This window comes from Stylophora pistillata, chromosome 4, assembly GCF_964205215.1.
Source record: "Stylophora pistillata chromosome 4, jaStyPist1.2, whole genome shotgun sequence".
NCBI lineage: Eukaryota > Metazoa > Cnidaria > Anthozoa > Scleractinia > Pocilloporidae > Stylophora > Stylophora pistillata.
Genome location: NC_142522.1, coordinates 32,733,491 through 32,750,951, shown reverse-complemented (window position 1 = coordinate 32,750,951; position 17,461 = coordinate 32,733,491). Strand labels below are relative to the sequence as shown.

Below are 17,461 nucleotides of genomic sequence, written 5' to 3'. Positions count from 1 at the left end.
TGCAAATCAATGTACCATGCCAGATATATTTTTCGCGCCAACCAAATCAAACTTAATTGGGTATTTCTCTAAGGAAAAGTCTCGTTTTAAATCACGTGCCAGAGACGCACAAATCTAATGTACTGTCACAAGAAGACCTGGAAAATTACATCTTCGGATCAACTGGACATAATGTGCTGATTCGAATGGTAAAATGCTCTCCCCACGAAAAAAAGTTTTCTCCTGTAAGTTTTTGCGATGCGCCGATCACGCTTTTTACGACATTTCTGTAAGGTAAAGCTTTGATTTTTCACGCACCATCCTGAAATTAATGCGTAATGTTTATCGTCTTCTGTAGTACTCCGAAACAAACAATAACTAGCATCATTAAACAGTGTGATAGCGTGCTAATTCCGAGCAACACTGGAAGCGAATAGAAGAAATCGTTACCATGTGTTGAACGACCGAAGATGTTTCGAAACAAACACAAGCCAAGAGCAAGGAATATCGGGTAAAACTTAGCAGACTTTGTTGTAACAGGGCCTAGAGGTCGTTCGTATTCTATTGTTACACTCACTCACTCAACAGGACAACATTGTGGCTTCACATCCATAGGAGACCATAAAAATGCAAGATTTGTATTTGCATGATGTAAACTTCCTTACTCAATTCCTAAGGATTAAGGCATGTCGTGTATCTTAAAATGAGGTTTTGTTACCTTGTCAAATGTGACAATGCTAGTGCCAAAGACAAACTATCACTCATGCAGCTTTTAAGATGTATTATTTTTAATGCTATACGTCCATACATATTCAACGAAGCTTTTGCTCTGCCCCATACACCCCGGTATTATGTCTTATTTATACAATTCTGAGATGTCACCTTCTGGATCTATCGATCAAAATGGTTCAATTCTAAGAGAAACGTAACTTAAGCATTTTATTGACAGAAGCAATTTGTATTTTTATGTACACTGTGTTGAAAAACCTAAATGACAAATAAAAGGAAACTAAACAAATAAAAGAGATCTGGATTGAAAATTCCCACTTTACTCCTTTTTGTCTCTTGAATAAAAAATATAATTATAGAAAGCTTTAGAAGCCTAGCTAAAACTGGCGTTTCTTGATGAGCTCAGGTTTGCCTTCACGAGACTCCAAGACACACTGGTACACACCCATGTTTGTTGTAGAAACACATAAACTGTTAGTCAAGAACACAAAGAACATCATTTTAAAACATATTTATGGCATATTACCTTACAAGTAACGCTAAATTACCAGAATGTCAATAATACTGTCGGGGGGGGGGAGGGGGTTGTTGTTCGGCATACATGCAAAACACATGTTGATATTTTTAAGACGAATTATGCACATGAAACAGCAGAGGGTAAACGTTACTTTTTTTCATCCATGGTTTGAAAGATTAGTTTGATAAGAACTAAGAGGTAAAATTGTGTAAGTGAAATAGTAGACAAATACTGCATGGAACTGTTAACTATCACAGCTATAAAATTTTCTGAGGCCATTCAGACTTGAAACTTGAAATGGTCAAGATGGCAAATAAAATTGCTCAATCTGTCATAAATAACTAGTAATCAATGTAATTCTGACCTTCCATCATCCCATGCACAGAGATCAGTCAGTGGACCAGCTCCAGAAAAATCAAGAGTTGCAAGGCATTCTGTTAATTTTAAAACATAAAAATTTCTTTGAACACCCAGTGTAAAAACACTTCAAGCACTATTATCTCTTCTCTCTCTGTGGAGTGCAAGTGCTAGATACAAATCATAGCACTTGATGAACCTGCCATGATAACCTGCCACAATACTTTACAAACTCAGAGGGCTTCCTTTGCAAGCAATTCCTAAACTTATAGTACGAGTCATTAGTTTCATATAATTTGTTTAGTTGGGTTTGAATGCCTTACAGATAGATCTCAGAGGTATCAGGTAAGAAAGAAAGGTTAATTTCAAATTTGTTATGCTGATGTACATTATGAATGAATCCATTGAAAGGTTACCTGAAAAAATTTTAAAAGAGACACCCTCTGCAGTAAGCTACCCTGAACAATAGGTCAGAATCTTGCTTTACCTGTGCTATCTTTCTCCCAAATTTTCACTGTGGAATCATGTGAGGCAGTAGCAATTCTAACAACAACAAAAAAAATCAACATTTAGTTAAATTTTGAACATTCAGGCACACAATTTGCTCATCTGAAAAGAGAGTATATTGTGTGAGTCTCACTACTTACAAATATTTTGACGAAACATGTTCCAGATGAGGAAGAAAAATACATGCTGATGTAGTCTGCTGATGGCCGAAGTATCTACAGACCATTCCCTTTGCCCTTACATCCCAAAGCTGTTCAACAAAAAAAAAAAATAGCACATTGTACTTTCACTGAGCTACAGAAGAAGAAGAAGAACAGGGAGGAGGGTTATTTTACCATATAAAAATAAAAAAGCCTACAGTATTTGGTGAAAAATAATATAATGTTTGAGTGATACTATATATGAGAGCACAACCAGTAGAGGTGAGACTTCCCTTTCTAAGTTTAACCCAAAGACGTCCAGATAAAGGCCAGTTTTTTTCTGTTTGTTTTGGTTTTTTTGTATTTTAACAGCAAAAATGAACAACACTTTCAGAACATCAAACATGCTTTGAAAGGGAAAAGAAACATAACTCACCGTAGCTTCACAGCCTTTTCCATTGAAACCATTACTACATGTCAAAATAAACTGCCCATCTCTTGAACAATCACAGCATGTCTTCAAAACATTAATAATTTGATTAATAAATACAATCTGACATGAATAGCCCTACAGGAATCCCTAAAGGAATTAACATGACAGAAGAGGTACAAACACCTTTTAAGTTGACATTAACAACCCAAATTTGACTTAATGGCTAAGGATTTTTTTTATTAATTGACAAATTTGTTAGTTAGGTACAACAAATCAAAAGCAAAAGCAACTGGTATTGAGTAAAAAACAACATGCCAAAATTCTATTTTCCAAAGAAGTGAAATACCTGGAAGTACTGCTGAGCAGGAAATGTAAATGCAGGTTGCATGTTTCTTGTATCCCAAATCCTGATGCAGAAAAAAAAAACATACATATTTATAAATACATAAATGACAATTGCACCAATATTTTACAAAATCAAAAACCTCTCACAGGGGTAAAAGATACCCATAAATTGGAACATACACAATGTGAAAAGGCTGCTCCAGGAGAAAAAGGTGCTGGAAGCTTTTTTACCATTAAGAAATTTCAGTAAGCTGAATTCAGCTAGTAACATACACAGTATATGCAGAAATTGAATCAAGAATATTAACCCTTTCACTGCCAAAATCTCATCGGTATTTCTCCTTACTGTCTGCCATACAGTTCTTATGATGTTAGTTCAGAGAATTTGGTATTGGATCAACTAATGATCTCCTAATTTATATTTTCCTTTATTCTCATCACTTGTCCAACCACCAGTTGGATTTATAATGTATGGATCTTTAACCAAGATGAGTACATGTAGCTGATTCTTTGAGGCTGCAATACTGTCTGTTTAGATACCTAATCAGCAGTTGCTATTGCATTGGTACTGTTGATCTGTTCTGTTTGTCTCTAAGTGGAAGGATATCCACAGGAAGACCTTACTCCAACCAAGAGTCTGTTTTATGACATCACTTTCAGATAAAATAAAAAGGATAATCTTCCATTCTTTACCTCACCATTTTGTCTTCTCCGGTTTGAGCAACTTGAGCCTGTGTTCCAGGTATCCATTTCACACAACTCACCTAAATCAAACAAACAACTAAACCGTAATAATTTATTTCATCATCACAGTAAGTTATAAATTACACAGTAAGAGTACCTTTATATTGTATTTCACCTGTTTCTTACTTTTTTTTCTTTTTTTTTTTTTTTTCAATAAATATAGCAACATCACAAAATGAACATCTTGGCCTGACAAAAGTCAGTTTTTATTAAATCTGTCCATCAATCCAGCAGTAAAACTTACCAGATTTCTGGATACTTCTTTTTCACTGATACTTGTGTTCTTTGTAGTATCCCACAGTCTTACACAGTTGTCTCTTGACCCAGAGAATAGCAAAGTTCCATCTATAATGGTAGAAAGAAAGAAGAGGCATTGCAATACTCCATTGCCCCTAAAAACCTGGTTCTATTTCTAATATTTGTAACATGTTAAGCTTCAACTTCAGCAGAGTCAGTAGAGGGGAATAAGAAGCCCCCAGCCCCTCCCTAGAGTGCCCTTCTTCCAAAAAGCACCCCTCCTTTCAGCTGAATTTTTAAATAAGCACCCATGTGCTCATTGAAGGAAATACAGTAAGAGTCCAAGTTCACTTGCTGCCTACTATTCCAATCAGTGTGCAGTTTTAAAACCTTCAAGGAAGTAGAAAGATTTACATAAGTGTATATTTCTGGGAAACAATTGGTTCTCACCTTCCACCTTTCCAGCTACAAATGGTGACAATTGTTGGCACAATGACCTTTTCAAACCTGCATTACTTCAATTTTATGTCTTTTGTCTTGTTAAATTAACCTATTTGCCCCTTTCCCCCTAAAAACAATCAATGTATCAAGATTCTGGGAACCCCTTGCTTCATGGAGACAACACTGAACAGGGGAGAAGGGGTTTCATCAATGACTTATAGCGTGACAAAAACAGTCGTGCTATTCAACACATAAATACAACTCTTCAAATGCAATGTGTCAACTAATATTAACAATTAATATTGTAGATGGAATTCCAAACCCATTACAGCTATCAATCAAAATATTTTGTATCACTCGTTTTATTTTGAAATATGACTTCCCCTCTTGGAAGGCAAAAGGAAATTAAGAACACTAGATAAATAAATTGTTTAACCCACTATATAATATCTTTCAACATACAAACAGGGTTCGACACCTGGCTACCTGCATTACTAGCTACCAGGCTGGTTATTTCTAAAATTTACTAGCCCGAAACACAACTTGGTAGCCCGGATCAATTTCCCTCGAGGTCTATTTCAACCCCAAACACGCAAACCTTCCTCTAAACTTATTGGCAAGGTCTTTTAAAATGATAAAGAATGGCATTTTTTCTTTCATTGTGATAACATAATATGCTATTTAATGAAAAAGCTAAGTAAACTTTCAAGTGCGAGGCAATCCTGCAAGGCGATCGTGTGAGGGGATGTGCAAGGCCTCGCAACATTGGTATGGACAAGACTGGAGAAGACACTGACCATTAAGCGAAGAGTCTGGCATCTAGTGGTGTTTACAGTCAACACGCAAGACAAAAAAAGACTCCAGAAGATGAAAGGTTTATGCCTTCTTCATTGGTATTATCATCACAATTTAAACTTTCTTGATTTTTTAATCAACTGTGAACTTTCAAGTAAACTAATTACACATCATTTCTTTTAATTTTTCTACTAGCCAGCGAGCTATTAAACGTGGTTTTTTACAAGCCCAACCAAATTTTTACTAGCCTCAGGCTACCAGTCTAGCGGAGATGTCGAACCCTGTATAAACAAGAATTGTCTACTTCTACATTACCTTCATTAAGATCAATAGCAGTCACCACCAGTCTGTGACCCTCAAATGTTAAAATGGGTTCATTTCCTGCTTTACTGGTCTGCCACACCTTAATTGTTTTGTCTCTTGAGGAACTGTAAATAGTTTCCCCTACATATTTTACCTGTTGAGAAGCCCAGAAGGCAAAGCTCAGGAAATAAGTCTATTTCAGGATAAAATTCTTTTCTGAACTTTTCTGTATGTTAATACCAGATCAGTCTGCAGAGTATTGCAAAAGTTGATGAGATGGTGTGCATTTAAAGGTGATTCAACCATGTGAAACATACAGTACAAAAGAAAAAAAAAATGGCCTGTTTCTACCATAGTCTGCAGACAGTATACCCGGTAATGAGTTTGAAACAGAGCAGAGAAAACTTTGGATCATGTATGACAATAAACTACAACATATAATATATTATACCTACTTTGGTAACATCTCTTGAGTGACCAGACCATTGACAAAGTGTAACACCTTGTTTCCAGTTGAACAAAACAACTAACTGTTGAATGAAAAATGCACACACGGGGTTTTACTTTTGCTAAATATTGCTTTGGAGGTTATATAGACACTAGTGCCCTCTAATGAGAATCCTGGAACTTCCCTCAACAAAAGTCTTGTTCATAAGCCGATCTGAGGAGGGTCTCAATTCACAGGAAGATAATAGCGTAAGAGATTCGATGGCCTTAGCAATGGGACAAAGACCAATTTCCTCAGTTAAATTCTCCGTAACTTATCTGCAATAATGGTTGACCTTGATCTAATCAATTAACTCATTGACCTCCTAGAAAATGTTACAAACATACTTACGTTATCTTTACCCCCGGTAAGACAAGTCCCTGGAGCGTAAGCATTGATACAAGTGACAGCATCCCTGTGAATTGACTCAAACTCTACTACTGACTGAACTGTTTTGCTTTCCACCCCACTCGACGACACACCGTCGTATTCTTGGAAACGACGAGGTTTTGACTTCTTCAAACCCATGCACAACGTGTTAAAACACTCGAAGCAACCAGGCTGCATGTGTAATGCGATGAATTTATCTGTTCATGTTCTAAAATCTTAAGGCTTATGCAGCTTTCTATCCAGAATGACTTGTAATATATATATTTTTTTACATTAAAAACCACTGCTAGAAGACCAAGTGATAATTCGTAAAGTAGCTTAAAAATGGCTGTTTTGCTTTCTTGACTGAATATGCACGCTTTTTTCTCAGCGGCTCTATCAAAAAATAGTACGTGTTGTAATTATCACATAGTGGATCTGTAACTAGGCGGGGAGTTTCGCAACTCAAAAAAGTGCAAACAATCTTTCACAGAGCGCAATTAGTTTTCCGAAAATTGAAAAAGAGACTACCGGTACTTGCGATGGAGTAACAAATTATCTTTTAATCGGTTTCGAGGAAATTAAAATACAATCTTGGTGATATCCATGTGCCATTCATATCGTTATCTTGTACTATATGACTTAAAAAATATATATAATTAGTTCATTCTTTTAGTTTACTTATTTCTTCTTCTATATATTCATTTATTTAGTTAGTTAAAATATATTACACGGTTATCAAAGGCCAAGTACGTATAACTTGTGATTTGGGAGACATTATACTGAAATCCAAGAAAGATGAATTAACTTTAGGCGAACACTTATAACGATTTCGGGGGTTGTTCAGAAAGCTTTAGTTATGAAGTTTGCTGCACTTTGTTCTCCTAAATAATTAATATATTTAATTGATTTACGACTGATGTAAAAATCACAACACTCTTAGATTCTCCTGGAGACGAGTCTGAATTGGTGTTGGTTTCTTTTTTCTAATTTTTTTTTGCAATAAGATTTGCAGTTCATTGGAGGCCTAATCTAACCCCAAAAAATAGATGATTATCTCCCGATATATCGCAGATTTCGCAGTGCACCGCAGTCAATCTTTATGCTTTCGTGCGTCGCTTTAAAATGATTTCCCTCTCCTCTTGATTGTTTGCCTTTAGGACGTTTATCCTTTTAGTGATTTCTGCAAATCCTTCCTTTAAACTGATTGTGTCTTCTTGAATGAGCTCAACTTGCACTCGAACATTAGCCAGTCTTGCCAGAGTTGTTGCCAGTGAACTTTCAGCATTAATGACTTGAGAGCTTGTTTGAGCCTCCTCCATGCTGAGCTTAGTCTGGGTGAGATTAACTTCTCGCTTTTCGTCCAGTTAGGCAGCTAACTTAGTCTTGACATGATAGAGTCAAAGATGTGTCTTTTCGCTGGATTATCTCAATTTCCCGCTAGCGGCAAAACAAGTATCTTTCCACTCGTCAACTCAATCAGTAAAACGAAAATTCAAGCGGATGATAGCGGAGCGAACAAAATCCCTTCCTTTCAAAATGACAAATTATTGTCAGAATGAAAACCATTTGACTGCGTCCTGTGCATATAAAATAGCGTCATATAGCGCTGGGACGATAAACAATTTATTAATTGAAAGCTGCTCAAAGAGACCTCAAAGCTTCAAACTGGGACTCGCACCTGCCGGAAACTACTTTGCGTAAGATGGAGTTGCATTGTTATTACTAAGAAAGTTTCCACCCGTTCTAATGAAAAGTTGCGATTGATGTCCTGTCTTGTTCCATTCTTCACACAATCATCTCATTCGATTGGCTTTATCGTCTTACGGATGCTTATGACTGAAAATGCAATTAATTTTATGACAGAGCTTCACTCGATGAAAGACTAAGTATGGAAATAAAGTTAGTGAATTAAAGTCACATAGAATCAAAATTATCACCTAAAAAAAGTTTTCAACCAAAACAATGAAGCTTCCCCCTTGCAAACAACAGTGAGACTTCATATTCCGTTCCAAAAAAAAAGTTTCCGGATAAGAAGTAATAAAGAGACATCTTGTTGATTTTTGCGCCTGAGTTCACAATTTAAGATTCGATGCATTCGCCTTAAAAAGTAATTTTTATGGACACGTATCAGCAGTAAGCATCCTGGGCTGAGTAATATTTTCTAAAAAAACAAAACATTCTAAAAAAAAAATCAAAACCAAAACAAAACGAAACAAACAAAACATATACCGTTTCCTCAAAAACGAAAAAAACCAAAAATTGTATCGCTTCTAAAGTTGAGGTAATCTTATGCTTCTTTTGACTACCTCTTCAGTTCTGAGGCGACTTCGACATCAAATTTTAAATTTGAATATTGCGTATTTGAGATGTGAACCGCTTTCAATTTCTACTGTAGTAAAAAGACAAAACACGAATGATTAAACCACATGTGGATACAGTTAAAAAATATTATTGCACGTTGACTGGCCGTAATCGATTTTTCTCGAGGAACATAATCTGCGTCAGAGTTTCTTGATTGACACAAGAAATCAAGATTACTGTTCTATGGATTTGTTTAGTTTCAGTTGAAGCTATTTCACTTAACAGCTTCCGAATTCATTCTGACGCAAGACCAAGGGAACATAGTTATTCTTTGTAGTTAGCTGTGAACCAATCAGCAAACAACATTTAAACTGTGGTGTAGTAATCTAGCCATAACTTTGACATAAATACAAACCCAGTAAGATATATTACATCCACCTTGATAATTTATTTTATATGACTGAATGGATGTTTTATATCATCACATACACTTAAATTTGGGTCTCTAAATGTACTGAGATAGTCGACTATTTCTTCCGCTCTGACAAGCAGGGACGACTTTCCCGTTCAGTTGATTAATTCTTCTCTCGACGGGAGTTGCAGGTATTTAAAATCGTGCCCACAATACAAGCTTCCAGATGTGAATATTTTATCTAACTACAACACCTAGAAATCAACAGCCTTAAAGGTAAGTAGAAGAAAAAACAGACAGATTTCTCGCCTCTTTTTCGTAACAAGAAATTTTTCTTGCAACAGCCTGAAATAACAAAAGCTGCAAAGAACTTGAACTTTACCTACAAGTTAAACACCAGACTGTAATTAGAAGAGCTAGTAGATATAAAACTAGTTTTAAACCAAAAACCAACAAGTCGGTTTTGAAATAGCTTATCCGCAAGGAACCGATAGGATATCGGCAGACTTAAATATATTTAGCAATTCGTTACAAGCACAATCTCACCTATGTAATTTTTTAATATCATCCTTTAATTTTATAATTCGTTTTGTTCTTGTGCATTCGGTTTATAAGCTTTTAACTATCTACAGCGTAACCAACAACCCTGGTTTAATTTAAAAAAAGAGAATTTGAATAGCAGGTGACAAATCCGCCAGAATATTGTTAGTACATGAGAGTATGTCTCTTCAGAAATGAAACATGAGCTAGCAACTCTTCCTTATTCAAAGTGATAATCACCTTCCTCAAGGCATATTCCACCAAAAAAAAATCAAGCGTGAAATTTCAACGAGTCAAAATTATTGCGCTGTTGTTTAAGATTCAAAGCGAGTAATTCTATGTTTGCTTTTGTTTTTCTTTCAGGAAAGTATGGTTAAAAAATTATCTTTCTGAGGATTTGTTATAGAGTAAGAAGTTATAAACAAATGGAATTGCGCAATCTCATTATTACAGTGTTATGGATGGCACTTTGCACGCAGGGTTCTTCAGGTACGGTTGAATATTTCTTCAAAAATAATTCCTCCAAATATATGCAGTTTTCAGGTCGTTTTCACCATTCGCTTTATGAAACATACAACAACTTTATTTTCCTTCTCATTCTTCTTTACTTTCAAGCCGTTTTTGTTCGGAAGACATAATAAAAATACTGTGTAAATACACTGTGGTTTCTTTTAGCCAGCAGCTCTCGCTTTTGTTTTAATTCGCATGATTACATCATCACTACAGGCGACTGATAAACTAACTTGCTTCAACAATACAAGGTCAGTGTCTATTTGATAACAAAAGAAAAGCTTGAAAATGCGGAAGAGTAACAAGTTATAATTCTTGATGCTGGTCAGCTGGGAAACTCAGTTCGCGCGAAAACGTGGCCCACGTTCCGTGAAACCGGAAGCCGTAGAGTAAAAAAGCAACAGGAGGGGGTGAGGGTGGAAATAAAGAGTAGCAACAATTTCTTTATGGCTTGGGGCAAAATGCATGGTAAAGATTAAGTTCGTAAAGACCAGAAGTTATCTGAGATACAAAACATGCGCAGGATGGGCTCCTGACATGCGCAGCACTTTTCCTCTTTGAGGCTCAAATAAGTTATTACTTGTAACCTTTTCAGTCATTAATTCAGGCAGCATACACAGGCAGGAAGGTAAAAGACATCTGTAATAAAGAGTAATTCATATTTTTCTGCTCTGTCTATAAGCAACGTTTTCTACAATGAGCAATTCTCGTTTTCCCGCCTTTCCAGGTTCTTTACAATGCAGCTCTAAAAAACCTCTGTTGAACGGCTCCTATTTGAAGAACGGAGCTGCGGCAGGGCGATTCAAGTATTTAGCCTGCGTCAATGACTTCGGTAACTGCACTAAACTTGCTTGTGAATATGAAAAACATGGAGATCATGAGTTTGCCTACCTGTTGGACGGCAATGTTTCATTGTGACCTGTCGAAGTGAGAAATCATGCGAAACTATGAGGCAGCCATATATCGTTCCACTAAAGTTGGCAAAGTTGGAGTGGTCAGGTAGGAGTGTTAACTTACAAATGTTACGTTTGCTCAAACTGACACTCACACCCTTTGCCCGAAGTTTTCTTATCTCGGGTCAAAAACAGTGTTAAAGTGTCCTACTAAAATTCTTTTAGCCATTTTAGGAAATGAAATTCCCTTTATTTCTTGCAGATATTAATAAGCAAATGTTTCTTTAACTTCTTCTTAGCCACCTTTAAACGAATCAAATAGGTGTTGGAGTAAACCATTTCAAGCCTTAATCTTACACGGAAACATGTTCTAAATTCCAGTTCAAGGAAACTTGTTTGCCCCACCTTTCCCCAAAGGGAAACTTCGAATCACCCACCCCCCTCGAGAAAGTTTTTCCATGCTGGGGAGGTGCTAACGCATCTTATTTACGCGATATATAGGTGAGAACAACATTGAGTAGTTCGACCCCTCTAGATATTTAAAATGATGGGCAAAATTTTGTAGAGTTGCTAATTTTAAGATGGTATTAATAGAAATTAAGAACTCTTATTTTCTATGGATATTATCAAAATATACAACGAGCTGTCCCTCATTTTCGGCGAAGTTCATAGCTGATTTTTTAAACTCGCGCTATGGACTTTGCCGAAAAGGAGGGACTGTCCGTCGTTCATAATCACTAGTGCGAGAGAAAGTTTCACAAGTTTTTTTTAATCAATTGCAAAGAAAGGCAAAGCCTTCACCATTTTCCCTACAGAAGCACCTTCAAAAACTTCTTCATCCCATCGTATCGTTTCGACAGCTTCAACCTTCACGACACCCGCGAAGAAACTGGGCACAAATCGTACCAAAGGATCTCAAAGTAAGACGCTACGAGCGATTGAATATACTTAAAGAAACCTAGAAAGTACATAGATAGTACTAACACTGCAACAGGGTTTTGAGTGGCTGAACCTCAAAATATGAAAAAAATTTTTTCATCGTGAATCAATCCAAAATGGTCACTTAGCGTTTTATCCTGAGCTATTCTTGACCGAAAAGGCGTTAAGGCAACTTAAATCGGTTGGAGCCCGTCTTCTTCTAACTTCTTCTAAGCCACCTTTAAACGAATCAAATAGCCGTTGGAGTAGCCCTTTACAAGCCTTAATTTTACACAGAAACATGGTCTGAATTCCAATTCCAGAAAACTTATTTGCCACACCTTTCCCCAATAAATAACTTCGAAACCCCCCCCCCCCCCCACCAAGAACATTTTTCCATCCTGGGGAGGTGCTGATGCATCTATTTGCACGATATACAAGTGAAAACAACATTGAGTTGTTTGATCCCTCCACATACTTAGAATGATCGGCAAAAAAGTTGCTAATTTGCCAATCGGCAAATTTTCTTAAAGTTGCTAATTTTAAGATGGTATTAAGAGGAATAGACAACAAGCTGACCCTCATTTTGGCGAAGTTCGTCGCTGATTTTTTTAAACTCGCGCTACGGACTTCGCCGAAGAGGAGACTTTCCCGCAGTTCATAATCACTAGTGCGAGAGTAAGTTTCTGAAATTTTTTTAATCAATTCCAAAATACTTCGCCATTTTCCTTATAGAAGCGCCTTCAAAAACTCCTTCATCCCGCGGTATCTTTTCGACAGCCTCAACTTCTACGACACCCACGAAGAAAACGGGCATAAATTCTACCAAAGGACCTCAAAGAAGTATGACGTTACGAGCGATGGAATGTGCTTAAAGAAACTTGGATTGTACATAGTACTAACACTGCAACAGGGTTTTGAGTGGCTGAACCTCAAAATATGAAAAAGATTTTTCATCGTAAATCATTAAAAATGGTCAATTAGTGTTTTATCCTGAGCTATTGCTGACTGAAAAGGCGTTAGGGCAGCTTAAATCTGTTCGAACCGGTCTTTGTATAACCAGGGATCGGAAACACGAAAGGGCTTTCGTGGTGGGAGTGGTGACGAGATACGCTCCTACTGTGATAAAAAAAAACAAGGCTTTCAAAAGAGATCTGTAATAAAGAGTAATTGTTATTTCTCTGCTCTGTCTATGAGCAATGTTTTCTACAATGACGAATTCTCGCTTTCTTTTCCAGGTTCTTCCCAATGTAGATCTCAAGAACCTCAGTTTAACTCAAACTTCAAGGACGGAGTTGCGGCAGGGCGATTCAAGTATTTAGCCAGCGTCAATGACTTTGATAACTGCACTAAACTTGCTTGTGAATATGAACAACATGGAGATTTTGCCTACCTGGTAGACAGCCAATGTTTCATTGTGACCTGTCATAGTGAGGAATTATGCAAAACTATAAAGCAGCCTTATACTGTCCCAATAGCGTTGGCAAGGTTGGTGTGGTGAGGTAGGACTGTTTATTTACAAATGTTACGTTTGTTCAAACTGACACTCACATCCTTTGCCTAAAGTTTTCTAATCTCGCGTCAAAAACAGTGTCAAATTGTCCAACTAAAACCTTTTTAGCCATTTTAGGAAATGAAATTCCCCCTGTTTCTTACAAATATTAAAAAGTAGATGTTTTTCACCTAACTTCTTCTGAGCTACCAATAAACTAATCAAATAGCTGTTGGAGTAGCCCTTTTCAAGCTTTAATATTACACGGAAACATGGTCTTAATTTCAGTTCAAGGAAACTTGTTTGCCACACCTCTCCTCAAGGGAAAACTTCGAAACCCCCCCTCCCCGCCCCCAGAAAATTTTTCCATCCCGGGGAGGAGCTGATGCACCTATTTGCACGATATATAGGTGAGAACAACATTGAGTTGTTTGATCCCTCTAGATACTTAAAATGATCGGCAAATCATTCTTAAAGTTGCTAATTTTAAGATGGTATTGATATAGATTAAGAACTCTTATTTTCTATGAATAGTAACACTGCAACAGAGTTTTGAGTGGCTGAACCTCAAAATATGAAAAAAAGATTTTTCATTATGAATCATTTCAAAATGGTCACTTAGTGTTTTATCCTGAGCTATTTTTGACCGAAAAAAACGTTAAGGAAACTTAAATCGGTTCGAACCGGTCTTCGAATAACCAGAGATTGAAAACACGAGAGGGCTTTCGTGGTGGGAGTGGTGACTAGATACGCTCCTACTGTGAGAAACCAACAAGGCGTTCAAAATTGACGAGACATTATCCTCTGAAACATTCCAAGCAACAAAAATCTCAGGAAAATCTCTGCAATTTCGAAAGCAATCATCAAGTTATGCTTACGTCTTAGGACACCTATGTGCATGTCAACGGTCGAAACTGGCCTTTAAAAGGAAATTTGTGTCACGTAGAAAGTTTTGAAAACTTTGAAGAGGGGTTGAGTTAGGAAAAAAGGCATCACGAGCAGTTCGTTCAAAATCATGGTCTAATGATGACAAGACAAATAAATTCGAAGCACCTAGCTTTGTCGCGTTTGTTCTCATTCTTTTTTTATTCTTTACTGACAAATGTATGTTGTGTTTCAGTTGCACCGGGAAACCTGGGTTAAGTTCCAGATGGAAAAGTCACTATGACCACAGAGCACAGGCTTCTCCAGGATATAATTTACACCAAAAGTTATAATAGAGAGGTGCGACCAGCACTTCACGATAATGATGTTGTCACTAATATTGACAATTAAAAGTGAAGATAGAATTTCAAACCCATTAAAGCTTGTATCACTTGTTTTACTTTGAAATATGACTTTCCCCCTTGGAAGGCAAAAGGAAATTAAGAGCACTAGACAAACAAATTGTTTAACCTGAACTATATAATATCTTGCAACATATCAACAAGATTTGTATACTTCTGCATTACCTTCATTAAGATCAATAGCAGTCACCACCATTCTGTGACCCTCAAATGTGAAAATGGGTTCATTTCCTGCTTTACTGGTCTGCTACACCTTAATTGTCTTGTCTCTTGAGGAACTGTAAATAGTTTCCCTTACATATTTTACCTGTTGAGAAGCCCAGAAGGCAAAGCTCAAGGCTGTAAGTCTGTATGAGGATAAAATTCTTTACTGAGTTTTTCTGTATGTTAATACCAGACCAGTCTGCAGGGTATTACAAAAGTTGATGAGATAGCATGTATTTAAAGGTGATTCAACCATGTGAAATGTATGGTACAAAAGAAAAAAAAAACTGGCCTGCTCCTACCATAGTCTGCAGACAGCATACCTGATAATGAATTTAAAACAGGGCAGAGAAAACTTTGAATCATGTACGACAATGAACCACAACATATTTACCTACTTTAGTAACATCTCTTGAGTGACCAGACCATCGATAAAGAGTAACATCTTGTTTCCAGTTGAACAAAACTAGCTGTTGAGTGAAAAATGCACACACGGGGTTTTACTTTTGCTAAATATTACTTTGGAGGTTACATAGACACTAGTGCCCTCTAATGAGAATCCTGGAACTTCCCTCAACAAAGGTCTTACTCATAAGCCGATCTACGGAGGGTCTTAAATTAAAGGAAGTTAATAAGAGTTGAAGATTTCAGTAATGGCCATAGTAATGAGACAAAGGCCAATTTCCTCAGTTAAATTCTCCGTAACTTATCTGCAACAATTGTAGAGCTTGATCTAATCAATTAACTCATTGACCTCCTCTTGTAGAAAATGTTGTAAACATACTTACATTATCTTTATCCCCGGTAAGACAAGTCCTTGGAGCGTAAGCATTGATGCAAGTGACAGCATCCCTGTGAATTTACACAAACCCTACCATATGCACTACTGACTGAACTGTCTTGCTTTCCACCCCACTCGATGACACGCCGTCGTATCCTTGGAAACGGCGAGGTTTTGACTTCTTTAAACCCTTGCACAACGTGATAAAACACTCGAAGCAACCAGGCTACATGTGTAATGCGATAAATTTATCTGTTCATGTTCTAAAATCTTAAGGCTTATGCAGCTTTCTATCCTTTCTATCTTGCAATATTTTGTTTACAATAAAAACCACCGTTGGAAACCCACGGGTGATAATCCGTCAGGTGGCTTGAAAATGGCGGTCTTGCCGTCTGACTGAATATGCACGCATTTCTCTCAGCGGTTCTAAGAAAAACTAGCACGTGTTGTAATTATCATATAGTGCATCTGTAACTAGGCGGGGATTTTAGAGACTCAATCGATTACAGGGTGCAATTACTTTTCCGAAAATTGAAAAAGAGACTACTTGCGATGAAGTAACAAATTATCCTTTAATCGGTTTCGAAGAAATTAAAATACAATTTTGGTGATATACATGTATCATTTACATCGTTATCATGTACTATATGACTTCAAAATATATAATCAGTTCATTCTTTTAGTTTATTTATTTCTTCTTTTATATTTTCAGTTATTTATTTAGTTAAAATACATTACACGCCGGGTAAGCGAAGGCCTAGTATGTATAACTTGTGATCTGGGAGACGTTATACTGAAATTCAAGAAAGATGAGTAAACTTTACGAGTGAACCGTTGTTCAGAAAGCTTTAATTATGAAGTTTGCAGCACTTTGTTCTCCTAAATAATTAGTATATTTAACTGATTTACGACTGATGTCAAATTCAAAACACTCTTAGATTCTCCTAAAAACGAGTCTGAATTGGTGTTGTAAAATGATTTCCCTCTCCTCTTGATAGTTTGCATTTAGGACGTTTATCCTTTTAGTGATTTCTGCAAATCCTTCCTTTAAACTAATCGTGTCTTCTTGAATGAGCTCAACTCGAACATTAGTCAGTCTTGCCAAAGTGGTTGCCAGTTAACTTTCAGCAATAATAACTTGCGAGTTTGTTTGAGCTTCCTTCATGCTGAGCTTGGTTAGGATGAGATTAACTTCTCGCTTTTCGTCCGGTTAGGCAGCGAACTTAGTCTTGACATAATAAAGTCAGTGAAAGATGTGTCTTTTCGCTGAATTATCTCAATTTCCCGCTGGCAGCGAGTCAAGTATCTTTCCACTCGTCAACTCAATCAGTAAGTAAAACGAAAATTCAAGCCGAACATAGCGGACCGAACAAAATCCCTTCCTTTCAAAATGAAAGATTATTGTTAGAGTGAAAAACATTTCACTGCGCCCTTTGCATATAAAATAGCGTCATTCGGCGCTGGGACGATAAACAGTTTATTTACCTTACTTGTATTAAAATTCGCGTGGTACTCATTTTCGCTCAGTTTTAATTTCGCGCACCTTATAGAGGACTTATTCGCGCAGCTTTAAATTCGCGCAGGACATTTTTCTTGTTCGGTTTCTTTACTAGTGTTAACAGATGCAGTCAACCTTTTTGTCATTACACAAATAAAGAATAGCACAGAATTCGCGTAAACCTAAAGCAAGTTTTTCACCGCCCGCTGCTGGCACATTTTTTCACGCAATTTTTTTTTG

At 36.9% G+C, this 17,461-nt stretch overlaps 2 protein-coding genes and 1 long non-coding RNA gene across 9 annotated transcripts in view; 1 reads left to right on the top strand and 2 right to left on the bottom strand.

Moving 5' to 3' along the window:
- LOC111324483 (WD repeat-containing protein 31) overlaps window positions 1–6,766 on the bottom strand; it is a 7,484-nt gene extending 718 nt beyond the window's left edge. Inside the window, exons 1-11 of one of the 3 annotated variants that reach the window (XM_022928050.2) lie at window positions 6,366–6,765; window positions 5,983–6,057; window positions 5,540–5,681; window positions 3,996–4,096; window positions 3,701–3,771; window positions 3,009–3,069; window positions 2,666–2,746; window positions 2,230–2,339; window positions 2,070–2,125; window positions 1,590–1,659; window positions 750–1,179 (exon numbers count right to left, since the gene is read on the bottom strand). In XM_022928050.2, the coding sequence (XP_022783785.2) occupies window positions 1,086–1,179; window positions 1,590–1,659; window positions 2,070–2,125; window positions 2,230–2,339; window positions 2,666–2,746; window positions 3,009–3,069; window positions 3,701–3,771; window positions 3,996–4,096; window positions 5,540–5,681; window positions 5,983–6,057; window positions 6,366–6,581 (1,077 nt within the window). In that variant the 5' untranslated portion in view covers window positions 6,582–6,765 and the 3' untranslated portion in view covers window positions 750–1,085. Of the gene's footprint in view, window positions 1–749; window positions 1,180–1,589; window positions 1,660–1,998; window positions 2,126–2,229; window positions 2,340–2,665; window positions 2,747–3,008; window positions 3,070–3,700; window positions 3,772–3,995; window positions 4,097–5,539; window positions 5,682–5,982; window positions 6,058–6,365 lie in introns of those variants that run through there. The other 2 variants (XM_088755864.1, XR_015999618.1) reach the window with 2 other exon arrangements.
- A 2,380-nt stretch (window positions 6,767–9,146) lies between these two features.
- On the top strand, window positions 9,147–14,784 carry LOC148733396 (uncharacterized). Of its 5 annotated transcripts, none has more exons than XM_088755870.1 (6): window positions 9,162–9,375; window positions 10,003–11,148; window positions 11,903–11,962; window positions 12,696–12,803; window positions 13,199–13,448; window positions 14,573–14,784. In XM_088755870.1, exons 2-6 carry the CDS (start codon window positions 11,097–11,099, stop codon window positions 14,667–14,669), a joined length of 567 nt encoding a protein of 188 aa, XP_088611996.1. In that variant the 5' UTR covers window positions 9,162–9,375; window positions 10,003–11,096; the 3' UTR covers window positions 14,670–14,784. The 5 variants fall into 5 exon arrangements, with proteins under 5 accessions (XP_088611999.1, XP_088611998.1, XP_088611996.1 ...); XM_088755869.1 differs by having other exon boundaries at window positions 9,174–9,375; window positions 11,858–11,962; XM_088755871.1 differs by having other exon boundaries at window positions 9,175–9,375; window positions 11,831–11,962; window positions 13,199–13,462.
- A 125-nt stretch (window positions 14,785–14,909) lies between these two features.
- On the bottom strand, window positions 14,910–16,099 carry LOC148733395 (uncharacterized). The gene is made up of 3 exons (XR_015999623.1): window positions 15,731–16,099; window positions 15,341–15,412; window positions 14,910–15,045 (listed from the first exon to the last, which is right to left on the bottom strand). It is a non-coding gene; the product is annotated as an uncharacterized LOC148733395 (long non-coding RNA).
- Window positions 16,100–17,461: the final 1,362 nt, after the last annotated feature.